The sequence below is a fragment of the Drosophila erecta genome, unplaced genomic scaffold (genome assembly GCF_003286155.1).
Source record: "Drosophila erecta strain 14021-0224.00,06,07 unplaced genomic scaffold, DereRS2 tig00000092-arrow-pilon, whole genome shotgun sequence".
Lineage (NCBI taxonomy): Eukaryota > Metazoa > Arthropoda > Insecta > Diptera > Drosophilidae > Drosophila > Drosophila erecta.
The window spans coordinates 3147693-3170994 of record NW_020825207.1 but is presented as its reverse complement, the minus strand read 5'-3'; the positions used below and the strand labels follow the sequence as shown (position 1 = coordinate 3170994).

The following is a 23302-nucleotide window of genomic DNA, read 5'->3' as shown; positions in this document are numbered from 1 at the left end:
GCAACAATAACAACAACAGCAGCAGCAACAACAACAAAGGGGTTAACTTAGCAGCAGCCTGCTTTATAAGGATCGCCTCGAATGGGATCGTATGGGCCCAAGATTCGCCTTTGCATTCCCACACGCGATCGCAATCGCAGCCAAAAGCTAAAAGCTAAAGATACAAGCCACAGCGAACTAAGCACCTAAGCAGCAGATACAAATGTATCTATGAGCTGCAGACGCGACTCGCGACTCAATTACAATTTATTAAAAGCCGCGCAAACTGATTTATAACCAGCGACTCATCGAAGGAAGATGCAACCCAGGGAAGCCTAGTTTTATAGCCAGCCCAGCACCGTGGGCTCAACACCAATGATTGGTGAAATAGTTTGGGGTTTACCAGATGTATCTAAACTAAATGTATCTACCCCATTTACAGTTGCTTTATTGTAAGCAACTAACTAATTCGTTTGCCAAGCTAATCAAACAAAAATAAACACATATTCCACTTCCCTTTTCAGTTATAATAAGACATCAAATAGTTATGATCATTTTAGGATAGCAAATGTAGGGTTAACATTTAAAGCAGCTATTATGTGTTTTCTATTAAATATACATGTGTAAGAAATTTTCAAAAACAGCTCTACATTAAATTGCAGAAAATATACACAATTCGAATATTTGTTGTATAGTTTTGAGGAATCATTCCACAGTGGCCATGTTCACGTGTCTGCAGAGTTGACGTAACGTAGTGTCTGGCGGGTTTCGCTTGCCTTGTTTTGGCCGTCTGGTCTAGGGACTAACTGCCCTATGGAGGGGGCCAAATTGGCGGCTTACTTGTGTGTGGAAATTGCCTGCCAGGCAGTTGGGGCCGCTGTTCTTGTGCCCAGGGGTAAACTGGATGGACTCGAGGTTGGGGAAGGTGGAACTCGAAGTGCAGCTCCAACAATATGGCGCCTGGGCCGCTGGTGGTGACAGTTGCTTGTCAACAGCATACACGATCCACGATCCGGGAGGAGAATCATGATCTATGAGGCCTGACAAGGGCTACAATGAAAGAGCTGTTAGATGTTCCAAAGATGATCTATGGCGGCTCATGTGTAGGGTTCTCAAACTCTTGTTAGGCATTAAGTGAGACGGAAGTGATTCTGTAGGAATTTAGTTACATTATATACACTGCGATAGCCTAGAAGTGGCCTTAAGTGCGGTTTGGCCCGCGTTCCCATGATTAACCCAGTTATAACTGGTCGAAAGGACGCCCAGCCAATAAATCTGATTTATTGTCAACCAGTTCCAGCCAACTGGCGAAATAACAGTTGTATATGGGCGAGGACCCTTCAATAAAACCGAAAATGAATGCATTTAACGCAAAATATGATTGCCACAATTTAGTTGCCGACTGGTTGGGGCACAAGGAGCAGCAATCCGACTGGGAAACCCGCAATCAGCTAAACGCTGCACGTTGCCAGTGAGAAATTAACGAGAATTAAGCGACCTGCCCACCTAATGCTCCAGATACAGCGACACATATGTATCTCCCATACATTGTGTTGCCCTTTTTTTGAGGATCGCGGGACGAACATAGCAATCAACAGCATTCCTTTTAATTTCAACTTTTTGCGGAGATGCGCCCCGAAAACCAAAAAGTCCAAATCAAAACCAATAATAAAGTTAAATCGATAATTGAGGTCATGTCGGAAAGGTATTTTTGGAGTGTGTTTCGCAGTTCGCAGATCGAGCGAAAGATGTTTCGGAGCCTTTGGCGTACATACGTGATCGTTTAACTGTAAATTAAATATAATTTACCAATAATCATAATCACAATATGCAGTTTCTGTTTCTGAATCCGATTCCGCGCGGTCTCTTCGCGCCACTAACAGATTGAGAGCTGATCCGGAGTGATTTGATCCCCTTGAGCCAGACGCATAAATCATCATCTGGCGTATACATTTTATGGTTTCTGGATCGATAACTGTCCAAACGCGCGCCTCGCAGCTGATGGTCAGATAATAAAAATAAAAAAAAAAATAAAAATAAAAAACACAACAAGAATTTGCCGGGTTCGCTGATCTATTGGTTCTCGTATCTCAAATTTTTTGCGGGTATCTCACGCTCCTCTGATGAACGACTGCCTGGTGCTATAATTAAATGCTAAAATCGCATAGACTGGCATATGTTAGACCAAATTGAGTTTCCCGCACACAATAAATTAATCTGCGAGGCATAAAGCCATTTCCATAGACAGCAATTAAGCAAAGATAAAGTTTTCGGATCATTAATTCAAGAAATCAGCAATATAAGCGCTTCCTGTTATGTTTAGTATTCAAAATCCGTTTCCAGTTTCCCAAATAATTGGCAAATGAACTTAGATGAAATTTACCCTGTAGGTTACTTACCATCGAAGTTCCTTTAAAATATTTTCAAGCTTAAAAGGCCGTCAAAAAATATGCAACAATTTAATCCAGCACTTCACACATTAATTGCGGCCCACATTTTGGTGAACGCAGAGACACCTCCAAAAATAAATAAAAACACCGTTGGTCGCTTTATTATTTTTGCAATAATAATTTATTATTATATATTATTTTTAAACTTTTTCGCTTGGTTGTTGGTGTTGGTTTTGTCTGTCGGTTGTCGGCTGCTGTATTATTTTAATCGTATTTATTATAATAATTTCTGTGTTTTCACTGCGAGCGGCGAGATGTTGCACAATATTTGAACCGTTATTGTTGTTTGCTGATTCGCGGAATTATTTGTTCTTTGACTATTGTTATGACTAAAGTTAATGTGTGTATATATATAGGGTGTATATATAATAGCATATGAAGCGTTTAAATAGTTTTTAATGTCAATTTTTGATCATTTTTCCTTCATTATGTTTTTTTGTTTTGCTTTTGCAACGAGCATACAATTTTCTTTTGTGTAGCATTTATTATTAATATTTTTTTATTTGATATATATAATATGAATTATTGTTTATCGCCTAGGCAAGTGAAATACTTGAAGTTAATTTTTTTTGTATATGCTAATTTTTAGTATTACGGACTTACTGCACTCCTGCTAGGCTAGTGAATAAATTAAATGCTTATCAATAGAAAAACTACATCGTAAAATAAATCAAATTTGCTTCCATCATTTAAAACACTAAAAAGCGGCTCGTTCGATTTATTTCTGTACTTCCTAAATATCTACGTATTACTTTATATATTATATATTTCTGTTACATTAATATACTCGAATTGAAGCTACATCGTAAAGGGTTTATAAGCAATGCTAAAAATGGTTTCTTTTCGGGGAAGTTAAATGCTAGGTATGCCCAACTGCCTTATTTTGACGGGTGTTCAGCTTATCGTTTTTCAATTCATTAAAAAGTCTTTCGTATCGGCTGCTATATATACAACGTTACTATAAGCTTACAAACTGCTCGCTAACGCATCTAAGCACTCTATAAGGGATATCGGAAGTTCTGCATCTTTTCACTACTTTCTCTATGTACAAAATGGCCGCTGCCACGTTCTGCTTGCAACGTTCTCAAAACTCCTACTTTGCATCATTCCTCATTCATCATTCCTCATTCATCTTTCATCTTAGGTATGTACACACTTTCACTTCATCGATCCACTCCCACTCAAGAGCCGTCGCCGTTTGGGATTGCACTCTGAGATCAAATAAATCCTTGCCACCTTGCACCTTGCACCTTGCCACCTCACCACCTCACCTGTCCAGGTGTTCAGTTGGCGCTGCCGAAGAGCACGGAGTTCTTGTAGTAAGCCGTCGGCCGTTCCGACAGCGGACTTTTCACATCCCGCTCGGCGTTGGCGGCACGGCTCTTGCGCTCCATTTCCAGCTCTTGGGCCAGGGATTCTGCAAGGAGATCAGCGGGAGAAGGGGAACCTTAGTTTAGATACATTTTAAGGATGTCATGTGGGCTTGAGTAATCATTCTAAGCTGCCCAGGAACATTTGCATTTCTTAATTCCCTTAAGGGAATTAGCTTGATGTGAATTATAGATATACGACTATGAGCTGAATTAGAGAAATATGACTTTGAGCTGAATCATAGAAATAAGAGTATGAGATGTATTATATAAATACGACTATGAGCTGAATTATAGAAATAAACTGAATTATAGAAATAAACTGAATTAGAGAAATAAGACTATCAGAGGAATTACAGAAAAAAGATTATGAGCTGAATTCGAGAAATACGACTATGAGCTGAATTATAGAAATAAGACTATGAGCTGAATTATAGAAATACGACTATTAGCTGAATTATAGAAATAAGACTATTAGCTGAATTATAGAAATAAGACAGAGCTGAATAATAGAAATAATACCATGAGGTGAATTATAGAAATAATCTTTGAGCTGAATTATAAAAATAAGACTTTGAGCTGAATTATAGAAAAAAAATGAGCTGAATTATAGAAATATGACTATGAGCTGAATTAGAGAAATAAACTTTGAGCTGAATTATAGAAACAAGACTGTGAGATGAATTATGGAAATAAGATTACGAGATGAATTATAGAACTACGACTATGAGCTGAATTAGAGAAATTACACAATTCAGCATTTTTGTATTACTCAACTGGAATGTACCCTGCAATCTAAATCAACGTCGTGTGTATCGGGTCTCAACTCACCGGAATAGTTCTGCCAGAAGGCGCCGGTGGCCATCAGGTCGATGCCGGGATAGCTCCACGGACCCTTTCCATTGGTGGCTGCTGCTGCCGCTGCTGCTGCGGCGGCCGCTGCTGCAGCAGCCAGGCTGCCCTCTGCTGCAACAGAGGCAGCTGATCCGCTGGGCGGTCGCTCGTCCCGATCGCGGCTGCCGCATCTGGGTAAACATAAGTAAGTGCAAAATGTTTATCGAGTATTATCTATGCATTTCTAAAATATCTTGCACAGCTAAATGCATATTTTGCAGATACAAAAAGCTAAAGTTTGAGGAGTTGGATAATGGATACTCCACATACCTTTTTGAGTTGTCCTCGTCGTGGGCGGCCAGTGAGGCGGCTGAGGATCGCGGTTGGCGCTCCACGGAGCCCTCGTGATCGGAGTGCGGCTCCCGTTTGAAGTGGGTGGGGGAGTCCGGGCAGTTGAGGCCGGCGGATATGGAACCGGATACGGAGCCAGCCGAATGTCCGGCGGTCACATCACAGGATGAATTGGAGGCCAGCGACTTGTCCGATTTTTCGCTGCCAGCATCGTTTTCTGCGGAAGATGGTCAATAGAAGAGGGCGCTGTGTTGGTTAAAAAGCGTGGGCGTGGCTTAAGCCATTTTATAAAACCTAGGCTAGCTTTAAAAACCAGTGTCTTACTTTGTTGCTGAACAAATTTATAGCGGCTTGCTGTATTATTTTAAGCACTTTAGTCGCGTTTTTGCTACTATTATATAAATCAATATCTGATTGGTCTTTGGCTCCACTGATCACCACCTGTAGGTGGTCTGTTAGCCATGTGTGATGCATGTCCTTGACCCCGAAACTCACCTTTCATTGTCTCCGCGTCGCCGCCGTGGCTGCTGCTGTTACTATTGTTATTGTTGTTGTTATTATTATTGTTGTTGTTGTTGTTGTTGCACTTGGGATCACCGCCACCGCCGCCACACGCCTCCGACTCACTGCACGCCGATCCCGATCCACCGCCCCCGCTCCCATTGGCATTCGGACTGCCCTTCACAGCGCCGCTGCCACCGCCAAGTTGCTGCTGATAGCGGATGCGGATCTTCCGCTCGCGTCGGAAGCGCTTCTGGTAGAGCACTGAAATGGGCAGAAAACAGAGAAAATTACACTAAATAAACATACTAAATTATATAAATAATATCAGGCACTAGGCGAAACTGGGATCATTACTTCGCAAATACGTATCTTTCTGCGTATCTAACTGCGTTTGCAAACTGACAGATGGCGAAAGTAGCACCATTCTGCACAGTTCATGATGCGAGCATTAACACGAAATTCCTTCCACGGAAATGTCAGGAGATAGGAAAGGAACAGAACAACAGCAAATACTCCAGCTCCAAGTGAGCGATAGATAGATCGTGAGGAGATCTCGGACTGGTAACTGGTAATTTGATCGATTCAAACGATTCTGGGTCTCTCTCGGTTCTGGTTTTCGATCGGGCTGTGGCTTTGGGTTTGGGATTGGGTTTGGGTTCTGGTTTGGTTTTGGTTCTGGCCTTAGTTATCTGGCTCGTTGCCTGTGCCAATTCAAGTGCGCATCCGGCCGTGTGTGTGGGCGCAATTATGTTTATTGATCCTGACTTGCAATCATTCCAGATCGCGAGCCATAGAAAAGGTGCACAGAAACAAATAAATTGGGAAAATATTGAGGGAAGTACAAAAATCTGCTTTGTAGTTTTCCTGGCTCTTCAAAATTTCAAAAACCTTAGCTGTTTAAAAAATTTTGTTTAAACATAAGTTTGATATTAAACAAGCGCTTCTAAATCTGCAAAAATGTAGCAAAATTATTTTGAATATTTTCCCCATAGCTTAAAAAGTTGTTTGATTTTGAGATGAATTTGTGGTTGCTGCGCACAATTTCTGCGAGTGCATCGATGTGGATGGATGCGATGAAGCGTGGTGACAGCCGTTTTGAGGGTGGAGCCACAAAATCAACCTCAAATCAAATCCAAAACTGTTGCAGGCATATTGAATTTCAGCGAGGATCGGCTGATGGCATTGCCCTCCATTCCATTCGATTCCATTCGATTCGATTCGATGCGATGCGATGCGATTTTGTGCTATTCCAAAACGCCGGCACCCACGCTCCCCCATTGCAAATGGCCAATTGTTGCCATGTTCTGAACTCGAAACTCGAAGCTCGAAACTGGAAAAGTGGAAACTCAGGCCCGTACATGGCTGCGATTTTATCGCCGGCGTTATTATTAGTTGCAATTAGATGTCTATGTGCCTGTGTGGCATTTTGCATAGTTGCATGCAATTTTTTGTCGGTTTTCGTTTGCTGATTTATGTGCGGCATTTCCCTCCATAATTTTCCAACAAAGTAAGGGGAAAGGCGGAGATTAAGTTATGGCCGGGTCGGTCAGTCGGTGGGCAATTATAGTCTGCCCTGGTTCCCTTTGTTTTCGCATTGTAATTCAGCTGTTCTCGTTTTTTATTTTTTTGGGTGGAGCTCCGCTTTTTGGGTGGCTCATTGGCGGCTTCGAAATTTTAGGTTTGCAAACTTCTGTAGTTGTAAGCGTAATGAACTGCGATTATTGATTACAAAGTGGGCGCCGATATGTGTATCAGTTTTTGAAATGTGCAATTGAAAAATTAGCGGTTTCAATTGGCCACAATAGGGTCATTAGCAAATTACTTTAAACTAGTTCTTTTTCAATTTTACATATCTCAAATTTCGACCTATTATTTTTAAAGTTGAAACAGACATTACCAATACCCATTTCCATTCATATAAAGCTTCTTTCGGTCTTAAGTTTGGTTAATTGGTTGAGTGGACTCTGTTTTCAGAACTTTTCTCTCAATTAGGCTTAGTTCTTCACCATCGTTGCCTTTTCGAGAGGTAATCAACCCTTAACCCCTGACAACCCTTATATGGTATTTTCAAGAAGTCGTCACAAGGAAAGGCCAGAACAACAACCAATTAAAGGATTTCTGTATGTGCAACTCGGATTCCAGTTCCCAACTCCAGCTCGCTCCACATTTTTGTTTGGCTACTTTTTGCCAATCATTCGAGTGTAACTAAATAATGAAATGATATTAAATTCATTTGAATTGTGATTTCTGTTGAAAAAGGCCCGGAGACAGAACGGCAGCCTGAGCCTTAAACCCTTTATACTTGTACATGCTTTTTTTTCGTTTTTGGCCGCAACCTGGCGACGACCACCAGAGTGCACGGGGTTAAGGGGGCCAAGGGGTTAAGAGGGGTACATGGGCAGACAGTCGGCATATCAGGTGTCATTGTCATTTGAGTCAGATTGCATTAAGTGCGCCCGATTGGAGTCGGAATCGGCATAGGGCGAGCCAAGGAGCTGGCCGGGATGGGAGTATGAATCTGAATCAGCATCTGAATCTGAATCTGGAGCTAAATGTGGACATGGATGTGAATGTGGCGCAGTGTCAGGACTGATTTGGTGCACCAACTGCGGATGGATCGCCACTCACAGTGAACTGACGCTAATGTGAACCGGTTTTTGGGCTCAACAAGATTTTGCGACGCAAATAGAAAATATCAAGCTCAAAAGGGAACCAAAAATGCTACAAATCAGAGTGCGCTGTTTTCGAAAGGTTTAAAACTAGGTATTTTTATTAATTTTAATAAAATATTATTTTTCTGTTACTCACCTCTCAGTTTACGTTCATCAACCAGCTGACGTTCCAACGAATCCTTCACTTCGCGTTCCCTCAAAACATCCATCTTGAGCTCAGCTAAAAGTATATTTGAAGCGAGTTTTTACAGATTAGTAATGTGACTAATTAGTAATTGTGACTGCAATAAGCTAAGTAATTTATTTGCAGTGCTGGAAAAAATAATAGAAACAAGTTGGTTGAATCATGCACTTTAAATTTTGTGCTCAGAACGAAAGTAGTTTTTTTAATTCATATATAAGTATATTTCGCAATAAGGAACAAAAATATTTTTTTCATCTTTATATTAACTAAAAATAATTAACTTCATTTTTGGCGCTTGGAAAAAATAATAGAAACAAGCCACGTTTCTGCGATTTGTTTGAGTTTTCCCCTGTTAATTTTGTAAGAAAATCGTTGCCCCATTTGCATTTTCATGCAGTTATACTGGGAAATATTAAGTCTTTCCCTTCAAGTAGGACTCTAATTAATAGACATAATGCTGGATTTTAGAGCTGAGGAGTACTTGAAACTCACCCTTTTCGTAGCTGATTTGCCGCTCCTGCTGCCTGGCATTATCGGCGGCCACCTTGAGCAGGCTCTGGATGTTCCTGAGCAGGGTTTCCGTGGAGCTGGCTGGCACATGGCTGGCGGCATGGGCATCGATGCCCAAGGGGCCCAGGGCCAGACCGCCGGCAAGGGCGGCCGCATCGTTGGCGGCCAGGAGCGCCTCGTTGGGGGTCAGGGCGCCACCGCCGCCGTTCGGCCCATTGGCCACCGCACCACCGCCCACCGCCGCCCCATTGGCCACTGCGGCAGCTGCGGCCAATTGGGAGTAGTTCAAGGCTCTTTGGTGCTGAAGGGCGGCGGCGGCCGCCTCCGCCGATGTGGGGGAGCCCCGCTGGTGTGGTGGCACCACACCCAGGTGGGAGAGACCCACCGTTTGGTGGTGGTGCGAGGCGGCGTGCTGGTGGAGCTGGTGTGCGGCAGCTGCCGCTGCAGCCGCTGCAGCGGCCGCCGAGCCCGTGGACAGATTATCACGTTCCGTGTCACTCAAATCTGTCAGGGGAGACACGAATTCCGAACGGAGTCAGTCAGAAAATGTCACATTTATCGTGCTTATCGCACAGGTGGGTTCGCATCAATGTAAAGTCCACTCACCTTCGTCATCTTTGGCCAGGCAGCGTTCATCGACTTCGGATTGGTTCTCGTCGCTCAGGTTCTCCTCCTCCTCATCATCGTCCTCGACCCCGATAATGCCGCCGCCCACATGGGAGGCCACGCCACCGGCGCCGCCACTGCGACTGCCCTCGTCCAGGCTGCGGGAGCCACCCCTGCCCGGTGATCCTGCCACCGAGTGGCAGTCACTGCGCTCGCTGCCCGCGTCGCAGTTGCTGCCGCCGTGGTCTGTATTTCCGCCGGACTTGCTCAGATTCAGCACCGGACTCTGGCGCGTGGGAGAGCCTGCAAAAGGAGATGGAAATCGCAACAGCTGTGATGAACGTCCTCTTCCTGGTGGATCCTTACTAGCTAATGGTATGATAATCGTAATTATGTGCGCGCTACATGGCTGGTACTTACAGTTCCTGGAGCTGAGATCCCTGGGCTTGTGCTCGGCCACCATCACATTGCCCACCCGATCGACCACCGCACCGGCCACACCCATCGCCTGCTGGCGCTCATCCGTTCGCTCCTCGCGCAATCGCTCCAAATGCTTGACGATGTCCTCGTAGGCGGCACGGCAATTCTCCCAGATGCCGGATCTGGCCAGGGCGTCCATATTGGCCGCCGACATTCCGGCGTTCTGGGCAGCGGCCTTGAGCATCTGGCTTTCGGGACGGGCGTGCAATCCGTGGGGCGGCATTCCCGGCGACATGAGTGCCGCCGCGCCCGGATGGTGGGCGTTCATCTGCATGAAGGCCATGTGATTGATGGGCGGCGGATTGTAGCCGTTGGCCAGAAGCGGCGACTTCATATCTGGCCAGAACACGAATCAAATACGAAGAAACAATGTAATTAACCAAATTGACATTTATCCTTTATCTTTAAATCTTGAAATTATCGAAGCTCAAATATTTCAGGACAGTGCTAAGTTAAGTTGCTCAGAGTTTTCAAACTTATTACCATAACTACATTAACCAACAATCAATAATTTCGTGCCTCTCATCTCATCCGGAGCTGTGCTAAATATTTTAATTTCGAAGTACATATTCACTTGTCCATTGGCCCATACTCGCCAATGTTTGCCATTCACTTTGATGGCTCGCCCAACTGACACCTGTTCTTGTCTGTGTCTGCCACATATAGGTTTTATACTATATACATGTATATATGTATATATATCTGTACATGGCCTGTCTATTGTCTGAGCGGCCAGACTAAACACAACAACTAAATGCACCCGCACACGGCAAATATACAGATGCTTTTCTATCTGGCGTGTGTATCTACGGCTGTCATTTGTTTGCACTATATATGTACATATGTATATATTGTCATGTGCACATGGCGGTGTGCATTTAGACAATTTAGTGGGCGATTAAATGCTTTAAAATTCACTAAAGTGCTAACATTGTAAGTTGGCAAAAAATCAAACAAAAATTCGTTGGCTTCGGAATGCAATTAAACGAGGGCTAGTATGTGAAAATGCAGTTAAAAAGTGTATAGAAATGCCCCGTGCACTTTTTATTAATAATGCAATATCACTCAAGTATCAACGCCCAATAATTCACTCAGGCAACCTTTTTCCTTTATGGCCATAAATGACGGGGCGAAAAAGAGCAAACAGTTTTTTCAGACCCATCTTCGTTTCAGAAGGCGCCGGCGGCGCATGGTTCTAAAGAAAAAGAGATTTTGAGATTTCATTCGATTGGGGCTTTTGTGGCGGTTCGGTTTGGGTATCTTTCAATATTGTGCGTTTCGGACACATTAATAGAAAGAGGCGTGGACGAAAATGTCAGCTCGGCACTCTCTCTCTCCTTCGAGCGATCATAGAGAAATATGTAAAAATCAATTAAATACAAGTCCGCTTGTACTTATCATAATTACAGACACAGATACAATTCGAAATTCAGCTGAATGCGATTTCCTGTGCCAGCACAAATCACAGTGTGGAATTCGAGTTGATTGTGGCTTTGGCTGCCATTTATCTGTGGTGGCCCTGGCTTTAGCTTTGGCTGGGAACGTAGCCAAAGTATCTGTATCTGTATCTGTATCTGTGGCTGTGTATCCGTTTCGTTTTTGTTCGTTTGGCTGTGCAGTGTAAGCTGTAATCAGCCAACAAGCAGCGATCACAAATCACAAATGGCGGCAGCGACGATCATCGATCGACGGGGAAGCACAGAGATACAGAAATACAGAAACACTACAGCCGCCGATACCCGAAAGCGAGTTATGTGGCCAATCTGGGAATGATTTCATTACAATTCGAATCCAAATTCGTGGCCCCTGCGGCCATGCCACTCAATTGTGTGAGAATTGCAATTGGCAGCGGCAAGTGGGTACTTGAAGTGCACAGGAAAAAAATAGTGACTGCTGTCTACTTGGTTTTAAACTTTAAGCTATGAATTGGTTAAAAAAAAAAAATCACCGAAATAATGCCGCTTATGCTACACCAAGGTCACACTGCGTAGTATATGGTCACACCAATCCCGCTTAATCGCTGCTTATAGGTAAATGTATGTATGTATGCTGCATTCAATTACTCACCACTTATGTGCCCATTTTCATAGGCATAGTCCCCGTTGTCCAGGCGATGCTTCTTCAGCTGCGGATGCTGCGATAGATGAGTGGGCGGCAGGGAAAGCCCCACGGGTCCCCTTTTGGGCGGTCTACCCGGTCTGGAACTGCGGAATTGCAGAGAGTTACTGTTGGGTTGAGAGCAATGGACAATATCCGTGGTATCAGTACAAAAAAATGCCAAATGCCTCAGCACAGTGATCACAAGTCAGTGAATTTTATGAACCAATGCTTAGTTTTGCATTGCGCTGCTGCATTTTCACGCTTATTACTACATTTATTTGGTTGAACGCAACTTGAGAGCTTAAAGTGGAAATTGTTTAACAACCTGGCCATTTTAAAATGGCTAACTCCATCACACAAAAGCGTGGTAGGTATTCAATTACCTCTGAATGCCCTCAGTCATGATTTATATGTGCCAGACCATGCAGAATATTTAAGAATAATATTTTTGTAATTACGTTTGCTTCATTTGCTGCTGTAAAAGCCGACAAGTTCCTTGGCCAAAAAGTGTCTATAATTTTTTGATAGCCTGCCTCGCCATAAACGCATCCATCGCGGTTTAACTATACCGAGAAATCTTGCTGTTTAATAATTTCCCCTTCGAAAGATGCCATTTTTAAGCCATATACCCCAACTCTCGCCCGCAAGTTGCATTGCCTAATTAAGCTTCAAGCCACTTTAGTGAGCACCCCGTTGACTTGAGACAAATAAAAAGCCAAATACGAGTAGAACGAAAACGTGCTACCATTTTAATTATGTGCCATAAAAAAATGTACAAAGCGAAACAGCAACAATAATAAAGTGAGCCCGCAAAGAGCAGAAGAACGAATGGAATGGAAAAAAAAAGATTATAAATAAAAATTTTCTAGTAATTTATGCCTGCAATTGCTGCTATTTGTATAGGAAATATTTAAACAAGTCTTGGCAAATACTTGACGCAGGTTAAGCCAAATAGTTAAACGAAAAGGCATAAACAACTTGGCGCAGCGGGTGGAAGTTATGACAAACAAGAGATAAAAGCCCCAAAGCAGCGCGGGGGTCGGATCCAAAAACACAAAAAACAAAAAGAAAAACGCCAAAAAAAATTAAGTAAAACTGACTACACACAAGTGCAGCAAATACTACGAAGGGTAGCCGGGTCTTGATCAAATAGAGCGACCCCTCCATTCAGATGGCTCTTCATTCTAGCAATTAAGTTATGGAATCTTCATTCCATGTTTGCCGCTGGTACACAGGTGTACACTTAGAAGCCAAAAGACAACGACCATGGGCAAATAAACACAGGTAGCAATGATCGTCTGCGCACGATGTACATAATTATGCCATGCATATGGCGAAAGTCTTGAACAATTTGTAATTGTGCGTTATTCGGATAACGATTCTACCAAATATTTACAGTTACATATTGCCACAGCCAATATTTGCGGCTGGATTTTAATTGTGCTCGATTAAACGTTTAACCACAAACAGTCGGAGTTGTTGTCTTGGCCTCTTTAGGTCAAATAAATGGACTCCTTAGCCATGAATCATTCCCAGAACCTGAGCACCAGGTTCTGCCAGCGAAAGTGTTTCTGGCTCCGCTAATCGCAATCGGGAAGGCCATTCCCCCATTTGTGACGTGCAACAAGAAACTGTCAGTCAAGTTGCATGAATTTATGGGAAGTGGGCTCGGTGTTTTGGCGGTTTGGAGGTTTGGAGGTTGTGCGAGCAACACTTTCATTGGAAAGTTTTTGGATCTGCCGGGCTGACATGTTTGTCTGGTTCAGAAAATTTCGCTTCGCTGGAATATGTCTTTTGCATAAGTTTCGGGAAAGATTGCATAATTGGGTCTAGGCATACACGTAATGGTGATGCAATATTTAAACTCTGCCAAAATATTCTAATCGAATTCGGCTTACCTTTATGGTACCCATTATTGAAAGACAAAAAGAGAGATTTATGTGGAGTAACTATGTTAAATGCCAACGCATAAGAAACGCATAAGCCTAAAAATCATTTTGCATTCCGAAATGCGCAGTGGTTAAGACCAAATTTGCAATCTATCTAGCTGAGACCATTTTTGCTAATTTATGCACCGTTGTCACTCGCCGTAAATGTCATTTTGCATTTTTCGCACAGCGGACAAACGTTTAGTCAGGAATAAACAACAATTTGTCAAAATAGTCGCTGTGTCCAATGCCTGTGGCCCAAACAAGTAAAACAATATAATAGCAGTCCGAGGAGGAGGAGGAGGCAGGAGGCAGGAGGCAGGAGGAACCGGTTGCCAGCACTGGCCATACAATTGTGGAACCAGTTTGCAGCTGTCTTGGTCTCCTTGCGTCTCCTCGACGATCGTGCATATATTTCAATAGTCAAGGGATAGCTGAGTTGTTAATTATTGACTTGTGGCCGGGACGTTTGAGAAACAGCCGCCAAAATATGCGCCAAACTGCGCTAAATGTGCCACTGCCACTTCACTTGCAGTTGCAGTTGCAGTTGCAGTTGCATAAATCGAATCGGATCGAATCGGATCGAATAGAGAGGCGTTCCTGGCATTTGTCAGCGAATCCACACTCCCTGCGCTTAACCCACTGCCACCGGCGATTCGGTCTGACGTCCAGAAACTGGGGCTAAGCTGCAAATTGGCAAATCAATTATATTTATGGCCAAGTTGCCACCTTGCGACCGCTGCAGCGGTGCAGAGCGTGCTTGGCGGCAACTAAATCAATGCAATCCCAGTAACCGACAATTAAATGTGTGCCTGCAACACAATTTCCATATTTGCAATTACCAATGCCTAGTGCTCACAGAGCAGAATGTTAATTGAATCCATAGCCTCAAATTGAAACTCTCGCCCCGCGAACCGCTGCCATTTGTCTGAAAGCCGTAAACCCGACAATATGCATTGGAAATTCCCAGAAAGAAGCCGGGAAAGAATACCCCTTGTGAGTTGGCGCTTGAAGTTGGCTCGAATTTCTTTCGTTGTTAACAATAAATGTTATTGGAATTTGCATTGAGCTCAACGAGACAAAGACCAGCGCTGACTTCAGTCGACTTTCGTATTCATTGTTAAATGACATGCAAATGAACGAATGACATGGCATTCGCCAAAGGGTTTTGAAAGGGGCCCCAGATCCGCGGGGCAGGTCTCAGCGAAATGTTTCCTGGCTAATTGTGGGTTTTACGCCCAGTACTTCTCCAAATGATCAAGTACGTCATTTAATGGTAGCCACTGACAATTGTAAATTATAATTGTAAATTACACAGCTCGAACTAGATTTGTTTGACTACTCTTAGTGGAGAGTAGTATCTGTGAATTACAAAATCTATCTATCTATAAATTAGAACTATTGTGTACTTTGTTAAAATAAAACTTCGTATAGGAATGTGCTTGTACGCAGATCTGACAGCCTTAAGCAATTCTCTAACATAATTGGCATCATTGGCAAGAAGAAATTACATTGCATTGGCATCATTGCCAGAAAAAATTGTTCGCATGGCAACATAGGACATTTTTCTATGCACATGCCTCGTAAAGTCAAACATTTAAATGAAAATCACATGGTAATTAGGAATTTTGGGTGGCCCTCTTTCCTCCCCAAGTTAAAGCCATATAATTTCTGCCAGCGACTTGCGATTTCCCCCTGACCAACAACAACAGCTCCATATGTGCAGTGCATTAATGCAGATTTCTTGGCAATTGTTTTTGCATACTTTGTTTTTTCCTCACTCGCTTCAATTTCAATTGGCGTGCTAATAACTCATTTAGTTCGCAACAAAAATAACAAAAACCGAACAGCGGGCCACAAAAAATGTAGTTACAAACATGCCACACCAACAATGGATTGGATGGCTACCTCTACCCAAGATCGCCCCTACTTCCCTTTCCTTCAATTGCGACTATATCGCATCTCATGATGCTGAGAGAATGCTCGACTATGCCGACTTTATATGAACACTGTGTGCAGTTTTGTTTTAGGCTCTGTAATTATTATAAAAATAAATTGAACTATTGTTGCCTCATTTAGACTGAACAGAGAGGCAGCCGCCACAATGTTGCTTTTGTTATTCGGTTACACTCAATTAAGCTGAATTTGCAAAATGCAAATGGCCCGAATGAAACTCACACCTCGAAAATCATAGACTCGAATTATTTTAGAAATTTAATATAATTATATTTTTTTTCCTTTTTTTTTTTTGGTTTCTCTGCAACACTTTTCCGCCTCTCATTTTGACAGCCCGAGGAGTTCGGTTGGTTCAGTTGATCTCTTGATTGTCAGTCAGTCATTTGTGATTAGACATTCGACAGTCGCCGCTATTGTTGGATGGCATAAATTATAGTCTGTCTGTGCAACAAAGCTGTGCCTATGAAATCCACATAATAAATCAATGTGCTGTCGTAATTTGTGTTAAGTTATTTGTAATCAATTTGAATTCTCGCCCTCCCTCCTCTCCCTTCTGTTTGGTGAGATTTATGGGAATATTTTATTCATTTGGCTATTTTGTTCAAATAACTTGTTTTGTTTTCCCACATATTTATATATATAAATACTAAAGATCGTGTAATATATTATATTGCTACCTATTTTTTTTATTATGACTGCTTAAAAAAATTTTAAAAATAAAAAATTACTTTTATCTTTCGACTTTTTTGTACCTCTCAGGTGTATTTCCATCTAGGAAATCCTATTAGCTGTTATTCCCACAAACTCTTCCTTTCCCCGCCTCTTCACTCGATCAACAATTTAGCAACAAATTAAACTCAAGTGAAGTCAAATCAATCGCTGGCTTTTCCTGGCTTTTCAATTCGTGTTTCCATCTCTTTTGGCCCAACATTTTCCACTTGGCCCGCGCGTTTTGCATAGTTGTGGTCTGCAAGTCCATGGCTTGGATCGGATTGGATCGCTATTGGTAAGTCTTCGGCGGAGTACGGCTTTAGTCCAATTAAGTGGAAAGGTGTGCCCACCAGCTCGGTCACAACACGTTGCTCTGGCTCATTGGAGTTTCGCCTTTGAGCCGTTTGGTCGGTGCCGCTTAAACGCCGTTTTAGCCAAGTTAGGTGAAAAATGCCAAGGGAGTGGGGTGGAGTGGAGCTGTGCGGAACTGTCAACGGTGATCAAAATCAATTGTTTGCCATTTGCCAAACCAAATTGACTGAGCCACAAAAATGCTGACAAAATGATACGAGTCCATGAAATGTCAGTGTCAATAATTTTTTGTAATTATGGAAGCATTGAGCTTAGTATATACAAAAAAAAAGGTTGTATAGTTTTAAAAAATCATTTTTTTGGTTGGCTGCCATTGGAGAAGCACCCAACAAAGGCAAACAAATATAATAAAAAATTATTGCAACGTAAGTTTTGATTTGAACAAAATGTGTACAATTGAATTTGAGCTCAAGAGTGTTTTAGAGTGAAAATGTGAGGTACATACACACATGCAAACTTCTCTAACATTTTTCCAAAAAAATTACAAAATTTCAAATTGTAAATTCGGTTCATTTGTTTGTAAACTAGTCTACACTCTAACCATTTCTTCTGCACGTTAAGAGTATTTCCTTTTATATCGTATCTCCGAAAATCAAACCACACACACCTGTTCCATCTACCGTTAGCACCGTTAAGCCGCGCCCCATTTTCTTATCGAAATAAAACCCTTTTTCACGCTCTATTTATAGCATTCATATTTTTTTTTTGCACTTTTTAGCTGGCATATCCTTTCGACTTCCGCCATTCGAGGCTCGCCCAATTTCCGTTTCGAGTTTAATTAATTTAATAAACAAATTCTTTTCGCTCTAAAAACTCTCAAGTGCATCGATACGATGCGTTCATTTTTCCTTCGTTAAATAGATATTTGCAAAAAAAAACAAAAAAAAACGAAAAAAAAAAAACCAAAAGTAGGAGGAGAGAAATTATTGCCATAGTTTTTTTATTATACTTGTGTGTTTACCTTTCTGGTGGCTTGATCGATAGGCATCTGCAATTAAAAAGAGAAGAATAAGAGACAAGTGAGGCAAAATTGTTAAACGTTTTGTGTAAGCTTTAATGCGAAAAACAAGTACGGCAACATAATAACGGAAGGAAACAGGGCTTAAATTCGGGGCCCAAATGCTGAAAGGGAAGTTTTTCATTGACGGCTTCCTTTTCGCGGACTTGCATTTTGGCGGGCAAGCGGGTGTGAAAATGCACACCCCCTTGCAACCCCCTTCAAGTCCCTTCCACCCCCTTGATCCCCCTTGAACCCCCTTGATCCCCCTTGACCCACCTTGACCCCCTTACCCAGCACACCACCGGCCAAAAACAATTTGTAATTATCCACAGTGAGCGCTGCCTTCAGCGGTTTCGCATTTCCCCTTACCCCGCTCAGCCAACTTGTTTCAATTTAGCGCAAAACTTTTTCAACCTAATAATAGGTTTAACCGCATTTTTAACCGTTCCTCATGTTCGGCCCGGCCCGGTCCGGTCCGGTTCGGTTTTCGAAACCGGGAATCGTACTTAGACCGGGTCTCTTTTCATTTCTGTTCTGGGCCATCCGCTCAATTTTCCATTGAGAAAAATATATTTAGTTTTTCATAGCAATGTACTGTTTTCCAGTATAAATACACTTTTTACTTCGATCTTGCTTTTTTGAGTGTATCTAAATTTCAAACTATATGTTTTCTAAGAGAGAACCTATGGAAATACCATCTTTGTTTAGTAGCCGCAAAAAAATGTACAAAAACTATTATAAATAGAAAAACTAATATAAACACTAAACTAATAACATTTGAAATCAAGGTTAACTGCACTTCTGGAACCAAAATCCAAGACGATCTCAGTTTTTGCCTGTGTACCCAGTTCTGTGGACAAAGCGCATGTGCACTTTGGAGCACACTCCATACATGTGGCTCAGCCCTTTTCCATAATTAACTAGATGGTTTTCCATCGACTTCATTGTGGTCAGCGGCCAGTTCAACCCGTTCCTCACTGCAACCGGGAACTGTAAACAAAAAACCCAGGACTCAACAGCGGCTTACAAAAAAAAAAAAAAAAATTACAACAGAACAGAGCCAAAAAAAGGGATATTGAAATACCAGGTTGTAATCGTTTCGACTGTTGATGTCTCAATGTTTGTAAATGTTTTTCAAAAGCTTTCGGGCAGGGGATGTTTAAATATCCATGAAATATTAGCTTCTCCTGGGGATCAATCGGAGTATTAGCCCTTAATTGTGTTGATATTTCAAGCTTATTTGTATCTGTTGCTCTTGTGGCCATTGCAATTTGTAAATGTCTAGATATTTGTTGTCTAACTCTTCAGTACTTTAAGTAGCCTTTGAAATCTTGTGGCTTAAGTTGTAGCCACGAGATACAAAAATAATTTGAGTGCTTTCATTTTACGAAATCGAGGGAAAATGTTTAAAAATTTCAATTTCCGTAGTTCAGCAAGTGGTATTGGCTAGCGCATAGAAAACTTTTTGTAACCAAGGACAATAGCACTTCCATAAAGTTTTATTTTAAACCATTAAGAGCTTTAGGCTCCTACATCCCTCTCCACAAATTAAACAAAAAAAAAAACAAAAAAAAAAACATTTCTACTGAACTCCGCTTTTGCTTGTCGTTTTTTCCACTCGAACGGAAATGAGCTGACAGGGCACCGCACACGTCGATTGCAGGAAAAACATCGGATGCAAGAGGAGGAAAAGTTGTGCCAGGTGGAAAACTGTTTCACCAACTATTGTTAGAGGCGTTCAAAAGAATTACGCAGCTTTCGGTTAGTTAGCAAGGGGTCACGGGGAGCGTTACGTTTGCATTGCGTATTTCCGCTAAATGTCATCGGAAAACGGCAAAAGGCAAAAGGCGAAAGGCGAAATGCGAAACGAAAGTTTTTTGATTGGCCGTGTTAATCGATATCGATGCACAAACTATTTGCATTGCAACCGTTGCAATATGCAAGAAGTTTTGGGTGGCGGCGGCGGGCGGTAGTTGAGTGCGTAAGTTGGCTAAAGCGGAAACCGGAAATGAGAAAATTTTGCAGTGCAAACCCCGAACTGGGCGCATGCACTTTGCGAATCAAATGGCCAGAAATTCGAAAATTAATTCGACAGTTTACATTGGAAACCAAGTTAATAAATCAGCGATTGACATCACTGCTTTGTAATAATATGCAACATAACAACTAAAAACCCAATTCAACTCTCTAAGTTATCTCACATTACTGTTGCTTGTTCTGCTAAAACAAAAATGCACTTGTTTAATTTAAAAATGCAAATTCCCAACAAGAACTGCCCTTGCTGAGTGCACCACAGATGAGTGAAATAGAAAATAAAGCCTTGAAATAATACAAAAAAAAAAAAACGCCAATGGCGTGTGGAGCTGCCCCCAATGCGTATGCCTTTTGAGTTTGATTTTGATTTTGGTTTTGCTTCGGTTTCGGTTTCGTTCGTACCTGGCCGTGGTGCAGTCCCTGTAGAGGATGTCGAAGTCCTTGCAGCAGAGCAACTTGCAGCGATTGACGCCCGGCTGGATGGCGCCCAAGCCGCGCAATATGCGCACCTGTTCCACATTGCAGACGAGCGGTACGATGTCCAGGCGCTTCAGTTTGGTATAGACCGTGTGCAGGCCGCCGACCAAGTGCTTCAGGAAGAGTTCAAAGGCCTGCGGCAGGCAGAGCATGGTTTCGTTGCTGATTATGAATGCGGCGACCTTCTGACCCCGATACTCCACCAGTTTGCACTCGTTGGCACTGGGATCCGAGGTGGAGATCGGCGGCGGTGAATTGTACGATCTGGGTGGCACATGGTGATGGGCGGCGGCCATCAGTTCCAAGGGGGAGGCATGGTGCATCATCTGCAGGGAGTTGAGTAGCCCCAGCGAATGGGGCGGCAGTCCATGTGGCATTCTGGGTGGCAGACCCGTCGGCAAACCGTTGCCCGATGGCATTCCATGTGGCGGGGGGCTAAGCTGATGGTGTTGCTGCTGCTGCTGCTGCTGTTGCTGCTGCTGTTGCTGCTGTTGCTGCTGCTGCTGCTGCTGCATCTGCTGCATCATGGAGTGGTTGAGCGAGCTAACCGGACTCACGGCACTGGGATGACGACTTGGGGAGCTGGCCGGCGAGCAGCTGGATCCTCGTCCTGTGTGCGAACTCCGGCCGTTTGGACGATCCTCGTTGGCACCACGCGAACTATTGCTGCCATCGCGTCCATTGTGTTGCTGCTGCTGCTGGGCTGCTGCGGCTGCTGCTGCTGCTGCTGCTGCGGCCGCCTGCTGCTGCTGCTGGTGATGCATCAACATGGCGGTGGTGTTCATTTTGCTCGCGGCTCTTTCAATACCACTATTTATTGCGTTATTATTATTTATTGCGCCCGATTTATTGTTGTTATTTTCACTCTGTTCACTTGTCACAGAATCCATACTTCATCATGGCCGACACTTTTGTTTGTTTACTTTTTAATCGATTCGTTAATTTGGCGTTTTTCTTTTCTATCGTGACAAAAAATTGACACAGAGTAAGAGAGAAATAGAAAGAGATGGTGAGAGGAAGATATATAATTAATGAACTCTTAATTCATTTTTAATTATTTATTAGGCTTCTCTATGCAAATTCTAAAAGCCTCGTGCCTCGTATATTCGCATCCGCTTATTATTGACTTTACATTCTTAATATTTCTGTGAGTTGTATAATAATAAACTTAAGTTCAGACCTGCAAATAATGGTCAAACGTTTTGGCTCTTGTGATTTTCTGTATAGCCATTAAACTTGAAATGATTAGTGGAATATGGCGTTATTTTGATATTGTGAAAAATAATAAGGATGTTATAAGTTTCTATAGATACATTCTTTTGTAAATTGATATGCTAACTTTCGTTTTAGATTTACAAAATGTTACAAATAAGGAATTATTCCTTGCTAATAGAAAAAAAAAACAAACACTTACAGTTTTAGTTCAACAATTGAGACCAGATGAATATCTAAATCCCAAAAATAATATCATATAAACTGAACTAACGTTTTGCCCAAGCGGTACTTTAATTTACTTATGTGAAAAGCAAGGCAATGAAATTCATTTGGATTCTAACTACCCATTTGCATAAGTATACCTATTCAGTCCTATTTGAATGATTCGATATAGAACATAGATTTACCTTTAAGGAGGTCTAAAAGTAATTTTAAAACTCAACAGCACTCACACAAGGCACTCGCGCACTTTGATTTTTGAATTTTCGCTGTGAAATATATGTATGTACTTTCAATATTTCAAGTTATTTACTCCGATTGCCCGCGTGTGTTAATCGAGTTCGAATAACCGTTTTCGTACTGCAGTTTTGGAAACCGGAGCTGTGTCCGTTTTCGAGTACCGTACCGACGGATTGTCACTCAGAGATTGAGAGATGGCAGCTACTCCGCTGCGACGGCGACGGTGGCGTCGCTGCCTCTGCTTCTTCGCCTTCGACTGGTTCTTCTTCCCCCTCTCGTTCGCGAATCGGAGAAATCAACGAAACGAATTGCATTCGAATGGGAATCGACTGAGAGCGAGATGGTGCTAGGCGACGACTGCGTGTGAGCGAGCGAGCGGTCGCTAACGAGTGCTATTTTTTTAGCCCACCCACACAGACACACACGAACACACGAAGCGCTACCGTTATGTACTGAGAGAAATGCGCGCGCAAAAGTTTTATTGCATTACCTTCTCTTGCGAATGACAAATTCGTAATGAAAGGCGAGTTTCAATTCGATTCCTTTCGGATTTTCGTGGCAGCGACGCCGGCAGCGCTGTCGGCCGAGACGAGTGTGCATGTGTGTGTGTGCATGCATATCTGTGCCTGTGAGAGCGAGCTGGTGTATCTGTATCTGCGATTGTGCAAAACCAGAATACGAATACGAGTACGAGTACGAATACGAATGTCTGTTGCCCGTCCACGTCTCGCATTACACCAATACCAGGCCAAAAAGGGGAGTGGTATGTGCGATTGATCGGTGTATTTGTATCTGTGTATATTTCTGTGTGCAACCCCGAAAATACAATGACAAACGTAATCGCTCTCTCTCTCTCGCATTCGTTTTATTTATTTTTTCAATTCGTTTGTGCGTGTTGTGTTCTTCAAATCCTCCCGCTCTCTCTCTCTCTTGCCCATTGGGGAAAAAAAACCGTTTTTCATTTCAATTTCATTTCGTTTCAGCCTGAGCCCTCTCTCTCACACTATCTCGCCATCTCTGTTGCACGCTCAGGTGGGCTGCAACCAATAAACATGAGCGAGCGAGAGAGCAACATATTTGCATAGCCAGTCGTATATGTTTGCGCTCTCG

The 23302-nt window shown here is 42.6% G+C and overlaps 1 protein-coding gene across 5 annotated transcripts; it reads right to left on the bottom strand.

Moving 5' to 3' along the window:
• Positions 1–2540: 2540 nt before the first annotated feature.
• Positions 2541–22705, bottom strand: LOC6547584. Of its 5 annotated transcripts, none has more exons than XM_015156082.2 (12): positions 22141–22705; positions 20444–21477; positions 17969–17995; positions 12008–12165; positions 9881–10276; positions 9461–9763; positions 8837–9358; positions 8297–8380; positions 5480–5749; positions 4964–5201; positions 4631–4824; positions 2541–3846 (listed from the first exon to the last, which is right to left on the bottom strand). In XM_015156082.2, exons 2-12 carry the CDS (start codon positions 21406–21408, stop codon positions 3713–3715), a joined length of 3291 nt encoding a protein of 1096 aa, XP_015011568.1. In that variant the 5' UTR covers positions 21409–21477; positions 22141–22705; the 3' UTR covers positions 2541–3712. The 5 variants fall into 5 exon arrangements, with proteins under 5 accessions (XP_015011568.1, XP_001976222.2, XP_015011569.1 ...); XM_001976186.3 differs by having other exon boundaries at positions 12008–12144; XM_015156083.2 differs by having other exon boundaries at positions 12008–12138.
• Positions 22706–23302: the final 597 nt, after the last annotated feature.

Bases quoted from the DNA above. Each gene is read 5' to 3' on its own strand.
- LOC6547584 (XM_015156082.2), bottom strand. From the start codon at position 21,408: ATGGATTCTGTGACAAGTGAACAGAGTGAAAATAACAACAATAAATCG. The intron at 9,764-9,880 runs GTAAGTACCAGC...CTCCTTTTGCAG, and splicing joins GGATCTCAGCTCCAGGAACT to GCTCTCCCACGCGCCAGAGT. The intron at 3,847-4,630 runs GTGAGTTGAGAC...ATCTCCTTGCAG, and splicing joins CTTCTGGCAGAACTATTCCG to AATCCCTGGCCCAAGAGCTG.